At 40.2% G+C, this 23,349-nt stretch overlaps 2 protein-coding genes across 2 annotated transcripts in view; one reads left to right on the top strand and one right to left on the bottom strand.

Moving 5' to 3' along the window:
- The window catches only part of LOC129727228 (60S ribosomal protein L9), a 69,245-nt gene that overhangs the window by 34,943 nt on the left and 10,953 nt on the right, over positions 1 to 23,349 (top strand). The gene's annotated exons all lie outside the window — the stretch shown is intronic.
- Positions 19,448 to 22,215, bottom strand: LOC129727222 (lipoma-preferred partner homolog). The gene is made up of 2 exons (XM_055684808.1): positions 22,073 to 22,215; positions 19,448 to 22,014 (listed from the first exon to the last, which is right to left on the bottom strand). Exon 2 carries the CDS (start codon positions 21,968 to 21,970, stop codon positions 20,174 to 20,176), a length of 1,797 nt encoding a protein of 598 aa, XP_055540783.1. The 5' UTR covers positions 21,971 to 22,014; positions 22,073 to 22,215; the 3' UTR covers positions 19,448 to 20,173.

Below are 23,349 nucleotides of genomic sequence, written 5' to 3'. Positions count from 1 at the left end.
TGTAGCCGAACTTCCTGAGAGAAGTATTCTAATTCAAAATTAAATCTTCATTAATTCATTTGTTGTCCTTATAAGGACAATTGTTCAATTTATCATAGGATGTAGTGTTTATCTTACATCTCTGTGTTACCTCGATAGTGAGGACTAAGGCGCACGGTCAACACAATGAGAAAGGTGTTTTCACATTGAAAACTAGACACGGCTTTACTGGAGGAAGTGTTGGCAAATGCATCTACCGCTAATACCACCGCTATCATACGAAAGCGCGTCGTTTTATGTGGGGAATATCAACAACGAAAAATGACGCGCGTCTAAGCATAACCCGAACTGTTTCGCCGTGCTGCTCCCATTTACCTTTACATCGGCCTCAGGGAAGTACCGGCTGCATCTGCATCTACCGCTGAGGCTGTCACTATACTGCTATTGGTACTAAAAGCTACTTACTCTTCAAATAAGTGTGTTATTTGTTCTCGAAAGAACAATTGTTCAATTCAAAATCGGATTTACGCAATCGCATCTCTGTAATATTACCGACAATAATATTCTTCTGAACAAACTGATACAACTTTCCCATTAGGCCTCTGCCATAATAGACGCGAAAAGCGACGCGAACCGATTCGCTCAGCTGTAGGTTAATGTACAGCCATCAGTAGAGCTATACATTAACCTACGGCCGAGCGAATCGGTTCGCGCCGCTTTTCGCGTCTACTATGGCAGAGGCCTTACAGAAAGTTGCTGGCTGATGTATTCACTGTATGCAAGCCTGCTGCTGATGCTTCCCGCTACCTCACTGAAACAGCATTTTAGTGAACGGAGTGTCGTTGCATCAGCTGACCCTGCTACTATCGATGCTGATATACCCGCTGCAACAGCTACGCTATGCATAGCCATGCCACAGTTGTAGCCGCTTTACGCTGGTCCAACTGCTGAGCAACTGCAACGCTATCCGTAGCCATGCCACAGTTGTGGCCGCCTTGGTACCCGCTGTACCTGCTTCTGTTGGCCCTGCTGCTATCGATGGTGAGATCCGCTGAAACTGCTACGCTTATCCGCAGCCATGCCACAGTTTTGGCCGCTATCTGCTATCGATGGTACCCACTGCTCGCTCCCGCTGCTGCTAAGGGGAACTGCTGTCGTCACTGTTCAGAACTATTATGAGCGACTTCGACTAAAACAGGCTCTTATATAGGGATGAAAATAGGAATGAATTATTTTACGTACGTGGTGAAATGATATAACTTGAAAAATATATGTGACTTCATTCCGGCTCAGAGCGATCATTTGATAAGCTCCTCCTCTTTTTTCAGTTTCTAAAGTTTTTCCTCAGTTTCGTAACACGGATGCACAAAAATGATTTCTTGTCGAGCCGGACCGATAGCACTCTCATTGAAACAACAAAATAACATGTTTTGTGTCGTGTTGTGCAGCTTGGTTGAAGAGAATGTTCCCGTCCCCGTGTCGCATGTAAGCAGATTATTGCGTTCAGTAGACAGTAGATAGTGTATCCAGCGAATAAACACCAATGGTGCTCTCACACACGCAACGGTTTTAACCCGTATCTTATTGCGGTTTGTAACATCAAGCGATTTCGTTTGCTCGCTGTTGCGTGTTGCATCATGTTGCAACTTGGCAGCTGGGTGACGACGAAATTCTGTTCATGCTGATTGATTGAATCGACTTCATATTAGCTCTGCATAGTCGAACTAACTGCTTTTGTTAATGCGTACTAACAGGGCAGTTAATTATTCAATGTCGGTTATGCTGTTCGCAGCCTTTGCGCTGCCCCTACAGTGGGGGGTTTACTAAATAAAGTGAAAGTAAAAATTAGACAACTACAACAGAATTTGATTGCATCCCGCACAGAATGTCTGCTTGTGTTGATGCCAGAAAATTATTGACCTTCAATTATTTTTTATTTGCCTTGAAAAAAGCATGTTGCGGTTCAAAATCGGTTGCTAATTACAACCTTTAAGCTGCCCTAACATTGGGGGAATTAAGATACACGGACAACATGCACTGTGGAAGCTATTTCACATTCAGTAAATTAGACGGGTGCGACAAATTTGAATTGCTAGGATGCAACACAGAATGCTTGCTTGCGTTGACAAAAATTATTAACTTTCAATGACTTGTTTATTTGCCTTAAAAAAGGCATTTTGATTTCCGAAATTGGATTTCCTGATGGCAATCATCATGCTGCCCCAACACGGGGGGAATAATGGCTGTCTGGCGACACACGCTGAGATAAACCGCGCTGCTCCTGAGACGTGGTGACCAACCACAGGGCTAGTGCTGCTGCTAAGGAAGGACGACTGCTGTTGTCGCTGTCTTGAGCTATTATGAGCGGTTCCGGCTGAGACAGGCTCTTATATAGGCCAAATAGCATGTTTTCAATTGCAAGGTATATGATCCTGTCGACCGTGCTTGGGAAGCAAGCATATAACGACCAATCAGAGGTCGAATTTTTCGTTTTGACAAGGCTTGACTATTTTCAATAGTATAATAGTGTGAATAATAAAATTACAATTATCTTATTTTGGGAAGAATCTTAGAAGATTTTGCAATCTATTGCTGCAAGAACGAAGGAAATCCATCGAATACTAACCGATTTATTAGCATTTGAAATCGGACATATTTTTCACTTTTTTCGATTTTAGATTTTCATTTCACATCCCTATGTAGCCGAACTTCCTGAGAGAAGTATTCTACTTCAAAATAACTTTTTAAAAAGTAGCATTCTTCAGCGTATCGGTCCAGCTTTAGCCACCTCTTGAGTACTGCGTTCGCCATAGAGTTGCGCGAGCTCATGGTTCATCCTCCGCCTCCACATTCCGTTCTTCTACAACAATATCGCACGCTTAGCCTTGGGGCTAATAGCGGTCTCGATCAACTAGATTATAGTTGAGAGAATTCGTTATCGATATTGTTTTTGGCACATTTTGCATGTGTAGGATAAGTACAACGATACACCGTGCCCCAGTGCTGAGTCGAGAAAATTTCCAGCTCGAAAATTTCCTTGACTCGATCGGGAATCGAACCCGATATGGGAGAGCTAGCCGACCGACATCGCTAACCACAGAGCCACGGGGACCACATTCCGTTCTCCTGCACACCGCCAAAGATCATCCTCAGTAACCGTCGTTCGAAAACTCCAAGCACCCACAGGTCGCCCTCGAGCATTGTCCACGTTTCATGCCCGTAGAGAACAACCGGTCTTATGAGCGTTTTGTACAGGTAGACAAACTCGTCGACTACCTTGAACTCATCGCCGTCGATCGTAATGCTACTGCCTAGGCGCTGTCGGCCAGCCTCGGTTCCGCTGGCGTATGTTTAGTTTTAGACGTATTTATCTGCAACCCCATCCTCGCTACTTCCCGTTTTAGTCTGGTGTACTGTTCTGCCACCACCGCAATGCCCATGTCATCAACAAAGCGAAATAAATGACTGGATTTGTTGAATATCGTACCCCGCGTCTTGATGTCACTTGAAATCCGGACACAGCATTGCGTCCCATCCACCGTTGCCTTTATCAGTCTAATCAGCTTCCCCGGAAAACCGTTCTCGTCCATGACCATCCATAGCTCTTTTTGGTCGATAGTGTCATATGCGGCTTTGAAGATGATGTATTCATCATCTGTGTGTGTGTGTGGGGGTTCTGTATTCCCGGCATTTCTGGAGGATCTACCGTATGGTAAAGATTTGGTCCGTCGTAGACCGTCCTTTCACGAAGTCGGCCTGATAACTTCCCACAAAAGTGTTAGCTAGAAAATGATTTGGAAAAACACTGTGTAGGCGGCATTCAGAACGGTGATTGCACGATAGTTTCTACAGTCCAACTTGTCGCCTGTCTTATAGATAAGGCAGATAACCCCATCCTTCCACTCCTCCGGTAGCTGTTCTGTATCCTGAATTCTAGCAATCCCATCTTTATAAGCTTTGCTCCAAGACCATCCTTCCCAGCCGATTTTTTAGTTGTTCAGCAGCTTGATGGCATTCTTAACTTCGCCTATCGTTGAGGCTGGCACATCTTTTAGGTTTATCGCACCGACGGGGTCGCTTTCTCTGCCGCCATGGTCCTCTGCCTGTGCGCCATTCGGGTCGAAGTGCTGCTTCCAGCTTTCGGTCATCTCCCGATCGTCCGTCAGAATACTACCATCTTTATCCCGGCACATTTCGGCTCGCGGCACAAAACCACTGCGGGATGCGTTGAGTTTCTGGTAGAATTTTTGCGTTTCCTGAGAACGATGCAACTGTCCCAGCTCTGCATATTCCTTCTCCTCCAAGCGGCGCTTTTTCTCTCGGAAGATTTGGGTTCGCTGCATCTTCTTCTGTCTGCGTCTTTCTACATTCTGACGACTCGCACTGCGCGTCATAGCCGCCCGCAAAGCGATCTCCTCATCCATCAGCGACATTCGTCGTCGAACCACTCGTTTCGTTGGGTTCGTCCCACATGCCCAGTGACGTTCTCAGTTATGCTGCTGATGGTGTTCCAACAGTCCCCGAGAGGAGCTTCCTCCAGCTGGTCCTCTATCGGCAGCGCAGCTTCGAGTGAATGCGCGTAGCATTCGGCGACGTTCGGCAGCTTCAGTTGCGCGAGATCTAACCGGGGCGAGCGTTGGTACCAGGCTTTGTAAAGAGACTGTATGGCGACACTATCCAGCTTTTTACGCACCATAATGGCGGACGCTATAATGCGTGTTCTTAATATCTAAACCTCTCTGCTTACGTCAGATTTGCGATTTCTGAAAAATTGGCAACACAAATGTTGCCAAATATATTTTTCTTTTGATAAAATATATGAAGACTTCAAACTGACGTAAGCAGAGTTGTCAAAAAGGTGGGTAATTTATTACGAACTTTGCATTATAGCGTCCGCCATTATGGCGCGTAAAAAGCTGGATACTGAGAACAGCTTCATGAACAAGTTATTCATGAGGGTTCACATACAGCTGAAACTCTCACAAGGCAACGAAACTGTCTTGTGTTGCACACGACAGCTCATTCTTGCGCATGTAATTTGTACGTTCAGACATGACAGCCTAGGTTTGTTTATTTCGAGGATGTTTCGTTGGCTTGGCTTGCGCTGTTGACAGCCTGCTGATCGGCTGCGGCTGTCATCGAAGCAAGTACTACGCTCGGTTATATTCCTGGAGGCGGCGAAGTCGACAAATCTTAGACCCATTTTGTTGCCTAGTTCGCGCTGAACCTTCCAATCACCGGTTTGTATTCCTGGCCGTCCTAAGCGTAAAATTCCCTGATGACGATTTTAATTCCATGTTTTGGGCAGTGGTCGTACTCACGCTTCAACTGCGCGTAGAATTGATCCATCGTCTTCGGTACTTCTGAGGTGAGGACTGTGCACGCTTATGATGCTGCTGTTGAAGAACCGGCCCTTGATTCTTAACCTTGGCCACCACCCGTTTCCGCATCCAGCCCATCACTATAAAAGCTGTCTCCAGCTCATGTGTGTATCCGCAGCTCTGGCATGGCCCTCCCAGAACGTACGTACTATTGAGCTCTTCCAGCACACCTCCTGCAGTGTTACGACGTCGAACCTGCGGGATTTCAATACTCCGAAGAGCACTCGTGTGCTCCCATGAAAATTAAAAGATCGGCGGTACCACGTCCCGAGTTTCCAATCGTTAGTTCGTTTCGTCGCGTGGGTCTGAAATTTCATTGTTTCTCGATCATTACCTGTGAGTGTTTCACGGTGGGGGCTTGCAAGGGACCATACTCAAATGACGTAGCATAATGGTGGATGGGGGGATATCGTCGTTTTACGACAAGCTGTGACAAAGGGGGGGGGGGTTGGATTAAAATCGACGTAGCATTTATTTTGAAATAAGGCTAAGCGAGATTTCGAATGATTTCGTAAAATTTCGCAAAACTCGACATATCCCGAAATTTCGGTTTCGCGAAATTGCCGAAAAATTTCGTTGAATTTCGCTAAATCCCGCCTAAAATTTCGCGAAATTAAACTTCCAATTTCGACTATTACGAAATTTCGCGAAATTTCGGACCAAATTTCCGATGCACATTATTATATTATTTTGGTTTGTGCTCATTGGGACTATAAATTAAATTGAATATATCTCAACAGATATCTGGTATACTAAGTCAGACATAGAAGAATAAACTCTCAGCCGGTAATTTTTGTTTTTAAAGACAAAACCGTAACATCATGCGGGAGGTATTTTTTATTCACGCAGAACATAAAATTCATGTCATCACTGAAGTCATATTCGAGGAATATGAAGCCGTCCAAATGCGCTACAAGGTATCTAGTAATTTGTTTGTAGGAATAAATTTTACGCATCTTTTACGTACATCAAAATGTGGTTATCTTTGCAGCGCACTAGGTTAGAGAGGTCACTTTTTGTCTTTCGTTTAGGAGGGCATATCAATTTCTATCAAAACTAAAGCTCTGAAGCTCTACCTTACAGGCCAAATGTTCTATGCTACTCGACTTGTAAAAATTTTCAAGCGTTTTTCGGATTCTCTGTGTTAGAGGACTCCTCTTCGCACACCGTAGTGTATTTAAATGTGTTTTTTTTTTTTCAGATAGTTCATTGCTATCACTAGGCTGACCAGATATCATGCCTTATAGTGTGCAGACAGAGTGATCGATGTGTCAAGCAGAAAAAGTTGTAATTTCCTGAATTTTTAGTATTGTTTCAAAACACTCTGACTTCAAAGTCAGCATAGGTTTCAAAATTGCCAGGTACCTTATCAAAAATATTTTAAACGTGTTACCGAAAAAGTATACTTTTTCAATGAATGAATAAAAAGCACATGGTTCGCTCTCGTTGAACACATAACTGAGAAATGTTACTCTTGTTTTAGGGGACACAAAATTTTACAATGTCAAAAACGAGTTCAGATTATAGCATAAAAGTGATTCTGACTTTGCACTTGACGAATATACAAGGTAGAAGAAAAGAAAGGTTAGAAAGAACGTGAAATAAGAGAACGAGAATGATTACTTTTTTTGGTTTGTTTCAAAGGGGCCGTTCCCAAACCACGTAGTCATATATATGGAGACGGGGGGGAGAGAAGGGGGGGGTTTATCAAAAGACCACGAAAAATCACGCGGGGGGTGTGGGGGTTAACGAATAGACCACGTAGTCTCTTTTCTGACTTATAATTTATTATTGCCACTCAGTCAAGACGAAGCTTTCGCAATTTTTTAATTATTAATTTATTTGACACGACTTGATAATTAATAAGTATCACGGAAATTTTGAGAGTTGTCACCAATTAACTGCAATCAAATTTTTGAAACATATTTCAAATTTATCCGAACGAAGATTTTTTTTTGTTTTAAACAGGCTTTGCCTAATATGGCATTTACTTCTTTAGAATAATAGTTCTATTCTGCAATGCGTCGGGATTTATGACATTTTTCCTGGAAGTATATTTCAATACTCAACGACCGGTAAAAAAATCAACGTTTTGGTCTTCAAAACAATATATAAGACCTGGATGTTCATGAACTGAAGGAAGAAAGAAAGATGTTTATATTTTGTTGTTATTAAAAAAAAACTAAGTTACAAATCCGATACCTGAAAAGCACTAAGAGTAAGGTTTCACTTATTATTAACTAAATATTTTGAAGTAGAATACTTCTCTCAGGAAGTTCAGCTACATAGGGATGTAAAATGAAAATCTAAAACCGAAAAAAGTGAAAAATATGTCCAATTTCAAATGCTAATAAATCGGTTAGTATTCGATGGATTTCCTTCGTTCTTGCAGCATTAGATTGGAAAATCTTCTAAGATTCTTCTTAAATGAAGATAATTGTAATTTTATTATTCAAACTATTGTAATGTTGAAAATAGTCAAGCCTTGCCAAAACGATAAATTCGACCTCTGATTGGTCGTTATATGATTGCTTCCCAAGCACGGTCGACAGAATCATATACCTTGCAATTGAAAACATGCTATTTGGCCTATATAAGAGCCTGTTTCAGCCGAAGCCGCTCATAATAGTTCTAGACAGCGACAACAGTAGTCCTCCCTAGCAGCAGCAGTAGCAGTGCAGTGGATACCAGTGATAGCGGATAGCGGCCACAGCTGTGGCATAGCAATGGATAACGCGCTAGTTGCAGCGGATCTCAGCATCAATAGCAGCTGGGCCAGCGGATGCAGGGACAGCGTATACCAATGGCAGCGTATAGCGGCCACAACTGTGGCATGGCTACGGATAGCGCAGCAGTTGCAGCGGGTATATCCATGGAGCATTAATGCAATAATTGAATGAAAATTGCAATTGGAGCAATCGGCCATTTTCAAGGCTACTAAATGTTTTTGGAATAGCATAATAAATGGTTATTAATGAACTGCAACTGAGGTTGGATGCTGCTGCAAATGCACAGCAGTGTGATTTTTATTACGATTTGCTGATACTGTGCTTACCAAGCGGTATATACGAAACGAATCCGATTTCAAACAGAAAAGTTCGGTACGTTCTGCTCACGATGCTTAGTCTGTTTTAGAAAATTCACAACACTTCATTAATAAGGATGTAACGTCTTAAAGAAGACGGTTAATGTTCGACATCATAGCAGAATTTCGACCTTCATACTCATGTCTACCATCGACAATATCAAACACGCACCAATCTGCTTACATGCGACACGGGGACGAGAACGTTTTCTTCTTCCAAGCCGCACAACACGACAGAAATCGTTTTTGTACATCCGTGTTACAAAACTGAAGAAAAACTGTAGGAACTGAAAATTAAGGCGGGTTTTATCAAACGATCGCTCTGAGCCAGTATGAATGAGATGTATTTTTCGTACCGTGCTGGATCGAAACCCGTACAGTATCGAAATCCGTACACCTTGAAGTTTTTCTTCAGTTTTACGCATTATAAAAATGAAAATTCATACGATAATTACATGTAAATATCCGTTGAGTTGTTGGCCTTCTGTTAGATTAAACTATGCGCCAGTAGGCCATGAAATAAAAATATTGAAAATAAAAAATCAATCGTGTATCGGTTTCAGTTGTCATTTCGTTGTATCGTTAGAGAATTTACTAAGGAAACGTTCTTCAGATAAAAACGATTTTCAAGTTGGATATAAGTGTTTTACTCTGTGAATCTTTTTGAAATTGATGGAAAAGGTAAGTCTTTGCCATTTTCGAGCTGTATATAGTCTGGTAAATAGTGTAAATTGTATTTATTAAACGAAAACTGTGCCGTACGGATTTTGATTCTTGTTAATTGCTTTAATCGAAATCCGTACAGCGTGTGTATCATGCATATATTGTTGAACTTTCTTCTTGTTTTCAGCATATAATGGAAGAAAACAAGTATAAATATACGGCAAATAATTTCGAAGGAGCTGTGACTGAGGTGCGCAAGGGAAAGTCGTACCGGGAAGCTTCTAGAGGTTCCGGCGTTCCGGTTACTACGAAACGCTACGAAAATTGCACTATTTCAGCTGATATAAAAAAATTAGAAAACCGTGTGAAACTTTAGAAACCAATTGATCCTCAAAATATATTTATTCGTAAATTTAAAGATTAATTATAAATAAAAGATGTTCATTTTTGTACTTCTATATCTATACGGATTTTGATTTATTGTTGTATGGACTTTGGTCCAGTCTATATCGCGTGTGTGCGGATTTCGATTAAAAAGTGTACGGGTTTTGATTCAGACATAAAACTGTGTACGGATTTCGATTCAAAGCATGTCCTATTTAAACAAGATTTTTTCGAGTTTCGGAGTGATTTGAATCATGTTGCTTGAAAATAGTGATAAAATATAAGTAGACCTATAAGTAATCATGTCAGTTTAAAGCAATATGTAATTTCTTGATTTTATATTGACCGTTGAAGAATATCATGTGCTTAGGTGTACGGATTTCGATCCAGCACGGTACATTAGTATTACGACATACGAAATAAAATTTTTCGCACGTTGTAGAATAGTATAACTGGAAATAATTAGGTCACACCTATTTTTTTAGTTATATCATTCCACAACGTTCGAAAAATTTATTATGTCAGAGCGGATATCGCACGCTGTGACCATGAAGCATTTATGCATTAATTGAATGAAAATTGCAATTGCAGCAATCGGCCTTTTTCAAGGCTACTAAATGTATTTGAAAGCATAACGAATGGTTATTAAAAATGACTGACACGCAAGCAGCTGGGTTACCTTTCTTGTAGAAGTAATCTACTTCAACCTGCGGTCGTGGTCTTGCACTCAACCCTCCTGTGATTTTTCTAGATGATTTCTAGATGAGTATACAATTTACCATAACTATAAGCGAAAAATTTATCGTAGATGATCAAATTGCTTAAACAAATTTTATTTATTTTGATACTCAACAACAAATCAAAAATCATTTTGAATATACTCAACAGAATAGCGTATTTTAAATTACTTTCAGGTAAGGAAATTGTTATATTTGTTAAAGACAATGAAATTTTATTAAAAATTAAACAACCATTATCTATTTGTTATTTTGGTTTTGAGAAAATGATATTACTGACAATTCTATTTACAATTCGCGCAATAACTAATAATCAGTTTTCTTAAACCTTCATTTTTTTATAAATTATTCATACTTTATTGTACATATATGCAAAATAAGATCACAAAACAAAAGACCACAAGAGACCACGGGGGAGTAGGAGGGTATAAAAGGGATCAAAATATGAACACGTAGTTTAGGAATGGTCCCAGGGCATATTTTTTTAGGACAAAATTATTTCCTACAACCTTACCAGAGACACTAGTTATGCCAGTCAAACAAACCGATTTAGCTGAAAAAATAATTTAATCTCCAATTGGGTACTCTGTGGGTAGTTAAAATATTTTTATAATCGAAACAGTTGGTTTGATTGGCATAGTGTCTTTGGCAAAGTTGTAGAAAAAAATATTTTCATTCCAAAAATAAACATGTTGTATTTTTTTTTTTTCGAAAAAATATAACTTATTTTTTTATTTCTTCATCGCTTCGGTAATTTTTTTGTAATTTTTATACAAAAAAAAATAAGATTTTTGAAAATAAGCTTTTTATATTAATTTTAATGTTTTTTTACATTAAAAAAATGAATTTTTTGATTTTTTTTATCGGAACGATAAATTTACTACTTTTCCAGAGACGTCACACTGATCAAAAAACTTTTGGCTCTGAAAATATTTATAATCACAATAATCCTCCCAAAATAGCATTTTAAATAGCTTCTCAGCATATAAAAACGTTTCTGCAAAGTTTAAGCCAAATCTAAAATGACAAGAAATATTGAAACTGGGACATTTTTTGTGGAACTGCTCAGTTAAAAAGTAATTTTAAGGTATATTAAAAAATGTGCAAACATATTGAAAACTTCAAAGTTTACAGAATAGTTAACTTAAATTTTGTGTTCCTCGAAATGATCGACAAAAGCGAAAAAAAGTTGCCCTAAAGCTCAAAATGGTTGCCCTCCACAGGTTTTACAGCTTTTTAACCATTCCTGTGAATTTTGCTGCTTTTAGAGAATGCAGAAATGCATCAGAAGGCCGCCGAGGAATTGCTTATCGGATTCGTCGCTTCTACGTTTGCATAGGGAAAAACTCTTTGGAAAAGTTATCTTTGCTAGGGACACCAAAACTCACAGGAATGGTTGAAAACCTACCTACCATTTCTCATGTTTTCCAGTCCGAGCTCTAGGACAAAACTTAGATTTTGAATGATGAAAGTGCTATGAAAGAAGGATTACTATTTTTAACATAATTGAATTTTAACCAAAAGAATCAGTTCAGAAGTTTATTAAATTATTATTTACAAAGACATTTCGAGTTTGACCTTTATATCATTTGTATCTATCGCGCTACTTTTACCTGCAATATATTCTGTGTAAATGAATGCATCAAGATTTTAGTTTTTAACATTTTTGATTTTCTCGTTCTCGTCGGTTTATCGATATCTGAATACCTACGTTACTCTTCGTCGACCAGGTAAGCACTTTGCGATCAGCTGCTGAAGGGTACTTCGTTAGCGTACGCTCCAACGTTTCAAATCATTGTAATGCTTGTAATGCTTCAGGAACATTTATTTTATTTTTCGAAATTTCGCGAAATTTCGCGAAATTTAGAGACCAATTTCGTTTCGTCTCGAGAACTCGAAATCCACCTTGATTTCGTTTCGACAAATTTGGCGAAACCGAAATTAAGGGTTAATTTCGTTTCGTTTCGTTTCGACACCAGAAAAGCCAGTTTCGCACACCCCTATTTTGAAAGACCGGTTTTTTCGCAGGAAAATGCATACAAAAAATACACTACAACATTACACAAAGTTTTGCAGCAAGAGCTGTCGAAACCTTTCTATCTGTAGCATTCTAAAATTTTGTGTAAACACACAATCTGTTTTGAAAACGAAAATCGTTGTTTCTTTGTGGTTTTTATTAGTTAAAATTACAAGATACTCATTTCTGTTCAAAGCTGGTAATTGCAGCGATTAGTTTCTTCTGTGAATTTCGGAATATTTTCTGGGTTTTTTACAGACAGAGATCATACGAAGATGTATAAACATCTTTCCTCCTCGCACCAAAACACAATCTCTTCGAAACAGAAAACAAACTAAATCCTAAACAGAAAATAAACTAAATCTATAGCGAAGTTGATATCCAAAGGAATGTTGTCTCCAGTGTATAAGTGATAAATAAATTCAATAAGACGCGGTGATTTTTTTTGCAAGTATTTTTTTTATGTTGCCACTTGTATTTTTGTATGTTTTTTTTACTCAAAACCGAGGGGGGCTAATCGAATGCTACGTTTTTTTCAGGGGGGAGTTGAAGTTTTGTGACCAATTGCTACGAGGGGGGAGGGGAGGGTTCGAAAATCACGAAGAAAATGCTACGTCATTTAAGTATGTTCCCTAAGGCCTGCGCAGCAACATCCTGTCTCGTCGGAGGGCAATCGCGTACAACACTGTTTAGAGCACATTGGCACGAGGACGGTAATCGGCAGTAGTGATGGGAAACTTATCGATACTTATCGATAATATCGATAAATGCTGGTCATCGATATTATAGCTAATTTTTTGACGTTAACGATAATTATCGATATTTAAGGGTGAGCACAAGTCAGCGCGGTAGGCTACTGGAGGAGACCCAAAAGAAGGAGACCTCACCTATCCTACCCCAGGAGTTGCTTTTGCCGCTAGGTCAGGGGCGACTCGTCCATAGGTGCAACCTGTGCAATGCACATGTGGACTTCAGGCAAAAAATGAATCTAAAATCCAAATTCATGCTCTTATTTTCTTATTTTTTAGTTTTATTTTTGAATAATAACAAAGGGAATTACTTGCTTTTATTCGCGGATAAAATTGTAATTACTTCCCCAAACTCTGATTTTCAGAATTTATAGTTGAACAGGTAGGTTCAGCAGCCACGAGTCGCCCCTGCGCTAGGTATTTGTTGAGTGCTGCTATTCGACAAGATTTAGCATTGTTGGGGGTGGTGTAAAGGTTCGCCCCGGATGTCACTGAGTTTCTGAGAAATAATGGTAACTAAAAAAGTATTTATAGTTTCTAGTTTCCTAAGAACAGATGAGTTCGACAACTCAAAACTGGAGTACTTTGAAAAAATATCCAAACTTTTTGCAACATCTCATAAAAAGCAATGATACGAAATTATAATAAAATGCATTTTCTTTGGCTTGCCAATTCTTATAATGTGATGGACATGCATGTGTTTGTGTGTTTTCGCTTCCAAGTTTTGGCCAAATTGACAGAATTTTGCCTGCATCAATTATTTCCCTTATTATACAACCTTCAAAATGAACTTCGGCTTGAAACTACTTGTAGAAAGCACTCCTGGCGTAAAACCCGAAGACTTTCCAAAACAAACTGTTTAACTCATACGGTTGTTTGAATTTTCATTTGCAGTATCGAAAGATTTGTCATACATACATTTACTGTCACATTGACGTCAACGCAACGCAAACGTATCCATTCTGTTTGGGCCATCACTGTCTCTGTTTTTAACAAATTTATATAGAAAAATTGCATTTGTCGAATAACGTTTGCGGTAAAAAAATTGACAAAAATTGCCGATTTTTCATGGGTTTTCCTTTAATCGCATTGACGAAACTAGCAGTTAGCAAAAAAAAAATTGTCAAACTCTAACTGGGATGGCGAAAAAAGTGAAGTGTGCGCGTTCGAAGAATGGTACCCCGCCGCGTCAAAAACGGACATCGTGCGGCACTTTGTGGACGCCGGGTATGCCGGTTCTGGCATCTACAACATCTTGACACTATTGGACAACGATCAGAGCATCGAAAGAAAGCCCGGTTCCGGGCGGCCAACGACCCTGAGCGACAAGAAGCTTCAAAGGATGCTGAAGAGGAAGACCGAGGGAAAGGTGGCTAAATTGCTGCGTGCACTTGGCCGAGAGGTTGGTGCTTGCTCTAAAACAGTGAAAAAGCATCTGGAGAACATGGATATACATGCAGGAAGCGGCAGTCCCGTTCACTGGTCTCGGAGCGGCAGGCAATGACGCAGCGACAGCGGTTGAATAAGATGGTCAAGTCGATTTTCCCGGCAAATCGCGACGTGGCAGTGGTATTGGACGACTAGACCTATCTCACCTTGGATGGCAACGACTAGCAAGGTTCTTTGTATTTTACCTCCCCCACGAAGGAAGTTCCCCAAGAAGGTGCGGCTGTGGCTAACAATCAGCGAAGAAGGGATGTCAAAGTTGCTCTTTTTTCGCTCCGGGCTGGCCGTGAACGGAAAAATTTATAGTACGAAGTGCCTGACAGAAGTTGCGTCATTCATCAGAAATACCATAAGCGCGAAGACACAGTGTTCTGGCCAGATTTTACGTCGGCCAACTACTCGAAGCGATCGTTGGAGGAGATGGAGCGGCTGAATATCGATGTGGTACCGAAATCGGTGAATCCGCCCAATGTCCCCACATGCTTCCCATCGAGAATTTCTGGGCAAACTTGAAGCGCAAGATCTATTCCAACAATTTTGTCACGAAAACGGAGGAGTAATTAATAAAAAAAAACGAAGAAAGAGCTTAACAACATGGCTGCACGCATGGTTTCGTCCGCCATGGCGAATGTTCCGGTTAACTGCCGGAAGGCTGCACGCAAGGACGTAATATTTTTTTGTGAGGAAGCTAACATGATAACCTTCCATGGGAAATTTATCCAACTCAATTATCCGTCCTAAATAGATTTTTTTCATCACCATCTGAAAAAAAAATTTTTAACGCAAACTTTAGCTGTCAAATTATCGATACTTATCGATAATATCGATAAAAGCCCCGGAATTATCGATTGTTATCGATGTCCGTTTTGGGCGATATTTCCCATCACTAATCGGCAGCCCCTAACCTGGACTACAGACGCCGTTTTGTGCCACTCCTGACATGGAGGACAGACGCTCGGAAACTTAAGAGCCAGTTCGCGAGAGCCGCAACCGCCTTTCTGAGGGACATTGTTTTGATGTTCTCTGATTGGGCTGAACTTTTCAGCGTTGGTTTGTCTATTCAAGGTAGGAAGTTTTGAAAAATTTCGATTTTTTTAATTGAGGTTAAGTGGGGTAAAACGGTCCTTGAAAATGATATTTCCAAAAACGTCCGAATAATAAAAAGTGCAATAACTCCTGCTAGACTTGATGGATTTTCCTAAAAATTTGTGATATTATTCTACACTAAGAGTACTTCAAAACGCATGGTCACAATATATGGCAAAGAGGTAAATTGACGAAAAAATGCATTTTTTTCTTTAGAATTGCAAATTTTCAAGATCATCCTTGTCTTTTCAACATCGCTAGAAAAAATATCTGAATATGGCGTTTTGTAGATCAACTCAAGAGCTTCGATGTCATGTATAAACCAAGTGTGCCAAATGGGGAAAAACGTCCCTAGAAGGTTTTTTTCAAAAAACCGGCAAAATCACTAAAATCACTATTGTCCCTGCTAGGCTTGATAGATTTTATTGAAAATTTAGATTATCACTGTACCTTACCCGAACTACCTTGGTCCCCGTGGCTCTGTGGTTAGCGATGTCGGTCAGCTAGCTCTCCCACACGGTTGTGATATCGGGTTCGATTCCCGATCGAGTCGTTGATCTTTTCGAGCTGGAAATTTTCTCGTCGTATCGTTGTACTTATCCTACACATGCAAAATGTGCTAAAAAAACAATATCGATAACGAATTCTCTCAACTAATCTATTTGATCGAGACCGCTATTAGCCCCCAGGCTAAGCGTGCGATATTGTTTGTTTTGTTGTTGTACCAGCAGTCTTGTCCAATCACTCATCTTTGTGCATTTATCAACACATAAATTGCATCACATCAGTTTTTTAGTAGGCAATGTGATGAGCAGAAAAAAATGCGCAGCCTTATTGAGCAGTGCCTTTGCGCGTAGGGAGCGTGGAATATAACTACACATATGAGTAGGCGAGCCAAAGCTGCGTGCTGTTGAGTAAATTAACTGTGTCTGGGCTGAACTTATCATAGACCTACACTGTGATAATAAAAAAACTCAGTGAGCAAAACACAGTGAGCATAGCGAAGGGCCCTACATAACCACTACAGAATACTTCATTACGGAAACAGCCAGAACAGTTTCCAACCAGCTATAATTTTCATCATAGTGCCCTTATCAATGAGCAATCAATGTGCGCTATCTTTATTTTAACAGTTGCAATCGAGAAAGTCTCTCTGTGAGAGCTTAATGCGCTTACTTTTTACAATACAAGCTTTCTGATGTTGCGTATTTTGTTTTCTTTACACAGTGTGCATTTACTTCCAGCGTGCGAAAAAAATAATCAACTCATCCGTTTTTTTTTCAACATGCTTCGGTGTTCTGTGCAAATTATATGAGCCTCTTTGTTACAAACGATGAGTATGCCAAGTCTGTGTACCAGAACTACCTACTTTACCAGAAAATACGCAATTAGGGGTAAAACGTTCCTTGAAGATTTTTTTTTCGAAAAATGCCGTCAAAATCGCCAAAACTGCAAGAACTTGGGTGGGACTTTTTTTTCCGTGTTTGGTATTTTCGTCACTGCGACCAATTTTTTGATATTTTGTGACATATTCCCCCTTTTTAATTTTGCTAGGTCAGGATAACGTATTAGAAGTGGTCGTTACAGTCTGGCCAATAGCATTAGTCCAGTCCGGTATTATACTTCGTATAAAGCGCACAACCGTACTGGGATTTGTTCTCCAGATTTCAGAGGGTTCCAGAAGACCTCTTTCGAAGAACTTATATCTTTTGATAAAAATTGCCGGACATCGGCATAACAGATGTTCGGAGTCTTCTTTTTCCATGCCACATACTCGACATGTATCATCTTGAAGTTTTTTCATAACCTTCAAATGATAACGGCTCGGACAATGCCCTGTTATTAAACCAGTATACGTGCTTAGATCTTTTTTTGAAAGATCCAGTATTTTACGAGTCATAGAAACGTTCGGAGTGATGAAACGTTTCGACTGCCTACCGATGAAGGTGTTTGTCCAGTTGGATTCCACTATCAGAATTTCCCATGCTTTTAGTTCCATTCTAAGGGAACAAGCGGATAGACCACAGAAGGGTTCTGGTCGTATGAACTGATGAGACGATCCAAGTCTTGCCAGTTCATCGGCTCTTTCGTTCCCATCTATTCCACAGTGACCAGGTATCCAGTATAAGTCGACTTGGTTATTACAACCCAGTGTTTGGAGTGATTGAACACACTCCCAAACTAGTTTTGATGTGCATGTCGCAGACTTCAAAGCCTTCAACGCTGCTTGACTGTCGGACATCATGCAAATGTTTGAGTGTCTGTATTTCCAGCGTAGGCATATTTCAGAACATTCTAGTATTGCTTGGACTTCAGCTTGGAAGACAGTTGGCCATTGGCCCATTGGAACTGACAGGTCTATTCCTGGGCCAGTTACTCCTGCTCCCACTCGATTGTTCATTTTTGAACCATCTGTGTAGAAAATGATTGATCCTGGGCGGAGATCAGGACCACCGCGTTCCCAAACATCACGCTCAGGTTCAAACATTCGAAATCGTCTTTCAAAATTGTATCTTTTCTCCATCCGGTCTTCATTGTTGATCAACATCATGCCTATAAATTGTAAAGCATTAGTGTTCGAATTCGTGATTTGTTTAAATGATTGTTCATTTTGATTTATACAACAGCAACCAGAGTAACATGATTTTTTAGCCAACTCTCTGGAAAAAAAAAGCAAAGAATGAGACCGATGACAATAAATTTAGAAATAATCAAATTAAAAAGATGAACATGAAACTCAAACAATAACCTATTTCATTTGCTTTAACAAAACTCGAAATATTGCAGTCTTTCAGCAACCGTCTCATCGATATTGTCTTTTACAAGGTTTGATGCTGTTCTTAAACCTAGTGAAAAGTCAAGAAAAAGTTCAGTCCTTTTTAGTCAGCTTCCAAATGATGCATCTGGACTTGATATCAAATAAAAGCTCTTTAGTTGTTTTATAAAATGCAAACTTCGCGTTTTGGACTGTTTTCTGTTGAGAAAATAGCACCCCGAAAATCGCCAAGTATTCTCTAAGAAAAATATTTTTTTTGTCATCTTTCCCTTAAGTTCGTATCTAACTAGAGTAATAATTTAATTTTTCAGTGAATCTATCAAGTCTAACCCGAGTTCTTGCAGTTTTGGTGATTTCGACGGCATTTTTCGAAAAAAAAATCTTCAAGGAACGTTTTACCCCAAATTACGTATCTTCTGGTAAAGTAGGTAGCTCTGATAAGGTACAGTGATTATCTAAATCTATTAAGTCTAGTAGGAACTATAGTGATTTTTGTGATTTTGACGGTTTTTTGAAAAAAACCTTCTAGGGCCGTTTTACCCCATTTGGCACACTTGGCTTATACATGACATTAAAGCTCTTGAGTTGCTCTACAAAACGCCATGTTCAGATATTTTTTTCTAGCGATGTTGAAAAGAGTAGGATGGCAGTGAAAATTGGCGAATTTTAAAAGAAAAATGCATTTTTTTCTTAGCCACAAAATTGGTCGATAGGTCATTTAGCATGGAAATGCTCTAATGTCAGCAATGTTACAGACCCTTTACATAAGACGACTCGAGAGTCACTTTACTCGACTGACCAATTTTGGTATAGCTGTAGTCGAGTGAATTTCAGTCGAGTAGCTCGGCTGAGTCGGCTGCTCGAAAGTTCGTAACTCAGCCAAGCTCCAGTCGACTCCACTAATACGACATATCGCCCGACTGGACAGTGACTGGAGTCGAGACAAGTAATAGGGCCTCTTAACACCTGATGAAACCTCTGTGATAAGTGAGCTACTTTAAACCTTTTTCTCTCTTTTTCCTATCCCCTTCAGGATATTCGATTAGAATTTCCCAATTGTTTATGAAAAAATAAATAGGCCACCTTTCGGAGTAGTAAATTTAACACCACCGCAATGCATGCCCAATACACCAATTTTATAACACCACAACGTTTTTCGTTTTCGTTTGTCTCTCATTTGCGTTTTGGTTCTCTTAATACACCAGGCGAAGCTGCTAGAGTTGCTCGGAATGATTTACGTATTTGCATATATGTATGTTGGAGAATGTTATGTAAGACGATTAAAACCTTCACTATTTACTATTACTCTTGTACACGAAGAAAAGGGGGACGATTTTTAGTTGTAACAAGTTTTAAACTGTTATCTCTTCACTATTCGCTATTGGCAATGTTTCGGTTTGTTTATTACCTACTTTAAAAGATTCGAAATCTGATCTTATCATATACAGTTTGCTATAAATGCGTTTTCTGCGAACATTAGTTATATCATATAATAGTAATATAGTGTTGTTGATAATAGTGGAATGATCAGATTTTTTCATAAATGCATAGCAATAGACGACTTTCCTAAGTGAATATATATAATATAAGTATTACGCGTTAACGCTGTTAGCTATTCTCATGCAGACACTACGGAATGATTGAGCGATATTTTTCGTGTCATTCTTCCTACAACTAAATTAACAGCCAAGAGTTCTAATTACAACAGATTAGTGTCGTCCGTTTACTCTTTACTATATACTAAATTTTCGGTTTTAGTACTTGCACTGCTTTGCGAAAGGACACTCCTTTCTTTGATGACTAACAAAAATGCCAAAAGGAATGAATAAAAAAAAACATGAACTAGCAACTAGTTATAAAGATAGCGACCTTACAACTCAGTCGTCATGTGGCTGGTTAGTGTCTGTACTCGTTTGGCATTGCAGCTCTTGCAAAGGATATGATCATCCAGTGGATAGCAACCGCGCCCCTCCGCCTCGGATGATAGCAGTAGACCACAATCCTCGCACTTGTAGCAATTGATGTGAAAACTTCGATCGAGCGCCACGACACGGATGGTCTCGTCCTGACCCGGTTCTGGCATGATGGGCATATTACAGACGCAGCACCGCGGTGCGAACTTTTTGTGGAAATCTTCAATGCAGTGAATCTGATTGGTAGCATCAACAGTAAACGGAATCCCGTCCAACGACTTGCCACAGATAATACATGTAAAGCACTGCGGATGGTACGGTTTTCCGGTTGCCCTTAGGATCCGCTCCAGAATGGGTTTCAAACAAACCGAACATTTCTCTAGTGTGTTAAGGTAATCCTCTTCACAGTACGGTTGGCCATCCAGGGCATAGAATGGTTTACCTTGCAGATTGATCTGACACTGGTGGCATGTAAAACAAGCGATGTGATAAATTTGGTCCATCGCAGTGCAGCCGGTGTTTTCTCCAATTACCCTTTCACCGCACTTTACACACGTTCCAAACGAATCCGGATCCTGTACGTTGTCCATCGACTGAACCAGCAAATCTGTTAGTTTATCCACTTCGGACTCTTTCGGAGGATGACCACGATGCTGGTGCTGATTCGAAGCGCTCGTTATCAGACTATCGTTAGGACTATTAACGCCGCGTGAATTAACATAGGGCGTATAGAGCGAATAGTTTGATCTACCGGACATTTGACTGGTAGGGCGTGGATTAATCGGCTCGTAAATGGATTCGTACGTGGTGGAACCCTGAGAGCTCATACCGTAGGTTCCGTACAGCGATTGATGATGCATGTTGTTGGCATATATTTGATTATTTGGAGCCAGATTGCTATACGTCTGTCCAGCCACGCCAGGTCCCACCATGTTGTAGGTTGGCTGGGGTTGACACCCAATCGAGGGTGGATCGGTGGCTCTTCTCAGCTCGCTATATGAAGAACTAACTGGACTAGGAGGTGGAGGAAATTCATCATCGTTATCCTCCAACGACAATTCGTTCAACGACAAAGCATTCTGCGTTTCTTGTGCCGGGGGAGGAGGAAGCTCGTCCGATATCTGTCTTTGGGTGAAGGGTTTTTTCGGACCGGTCCCACCATGAACGATGTTACTGTAAATTATTCCATCTCCATTCTTCTGACCACCCGGGATGTTAGCGTAGGTTGCATCTCCCTCGTAAAAACGAGGAGCCGTATTCTCATAAACTGCTCCGTCCGCCTGTCCTCTTTGCTGTATTTTAATCTGCATCATGCGTTTGTGGTGCTCCAAAGCTTCCTTCTGCTGCTGCAATTCAATTGCATTATCCAAGGTCACCTTTCGTGCTCCCATTTTTCCAGCAACTCCGGCTGCGAACGATGTGTTCGTATATGCGTGTTCTTCCATTCCGCCCGACGCTGTTCCACCCGATTGCCCTTGAAGCAAAGTTGAGTACGATGGTTCGATGTACTGTTTAACGTTGGAACTTTTTGGCACCTGCGGTGGCACCGTCGAGGGTGAAGGTTTTTTCGGCTTCGGTGGAACTGCGGGTCCTTTGCGACCCATCATCACCATTCCGGGAACACCGACTCCATTCGGACCACTATCAGGCAGTGCTCCGTATTGTGTTTGATGCTGTTGTTGCTGTTGCTGTTGAGGGTCACTCCCAGATGACCTTAACGAGAGATGAGCGAGCTGAGAATTCAAGTTATCCATTGTTCTGCCGTTCAGCCTAAACTGCTGCCACTGCACTTCTAAACCTGTAAAATGAATTGAGTCACTTGTGCTAGTTCTTACAATAAGAAATGATTCACCGACCTTGTCACTCATGAAAAGAAAACTTTTTTGAGCTGCAGTGCAATTTTTATCAATGGGGAGCGACACTTCGCAAGACTTTTCTTTTGTCTTTCCACGAAAAAATGACATCATTGCATCAATTGTAAACAAGACACGTCTCGAGGGGAAGGAATGTGACGCATGTTCACAATCGTCAACAATCGTATGGTAGTAGGGTGGATCAAATTTAATAATTTGCCTTAGTTATATGTGTAAAAAAGATCCTAATAGAAATATGGTTTTTCTGTGTTTCACATAAAAATCCGCATTGACTGACAGATTGTTGAAACAGCTTGCAAAATAACAAAAAGTATGTACGCGCCTGTGAATTTCAGGGCTGCTAGCCAAGTTGGAAGTGTGCAAAATTTCCAGAGACCTAAATAAAGTTTTGCTGTAGGGGAACATCCACTAATGATGTCACGCATTTAGGGGGAGTAGGGGGTTTCGATTATTGTGACATATGGGGGAGGGGGAGTTAGCTTGAGTGTGACATCACATTTCAACTCTAAAAAATAAATAAATAAATAAAACAGACACCTATACCTATACCACAGAGTTCAATTCAGAATTATTTATGATACTTGCATCATTTATTATAGTTCTACGATCCCTTTTTTGTTTGAGATTTGCTCAAAATGAACTAAATGACACGTTTTTCTCGTTTAAAAAGAGTAATATTTGATAGTTCTGTTTTACCGTGCATGCTTGTTTATGAATAACAGCGCAATGCAAATGAATGCATTTTTTAGTCTCTATCAATCCACTAACATGTGGAGAATATTTGGGTTGCGAATTAATTGAACAAGAGGAACTGAATATGGATGGTATTTCAGAAATCAGCAATGATGCTGCAGTTACTATCCGGCTTTCTACGTCGTCGATATGCGATTCCATCAACATAATCTTTGGAAGGATTAAGTTATTTTTTATAATCTTTTTTTCCTTTTAGTTTCGGTTTTTCTTTCAGCAAAATCGTTCCTATTTAAAAAAAAATCTCAATTTTTAGTCAATTACAAGTAGGTTGTTGATACGATAGATTATCGTCGATAATCGTCATCGCCGTTACCGATAACGTATGGTATCGTTATTGACGATGACGATACCGTCTTCAAACATTAACGATCTTGGCGACAACGATAGTCACTAGACGTTATCAGCTCACTAACGCCTTATGCCAGTTTTGTCTGCTGTGGTAGCGAATGGTGTACGACTTGATCGAAAAGCAGGCACGGGGTGAGGAAACGTTTTTTCACTTTGGA

The sequence above is a fragment of the Wyeomyia smithii genome, chromosome 3 (assembly GCF_029784165.1).
Source record: "Wyeomyia smithii strain HCP4-BCI-WySm-NY-G18 chromosome 3, ASM2978416v1, whole genome shotgun sequence".
NCBI lineage: Eukaryota > Metazoa > Arthropoda > Insecta > Diptera > Culicidae > Wyeomyia > Wyeomyia smithii.
The sequence above is the reverse complement of the archived record's forward strand: the minus strand, read 5'-3'. Positions and strand labels throughout refer to the sequence as shown.

What these genes read in the sequence shown, in the direction of transcription:
- LOC129727222 (XM_055684808.1), bottom strand. Translation starts at nt 21,970, where the DNA reads ATGGATAACTTGAATTCTCAGCTCGCTCATCTCTCGTTAAGGTCATCT.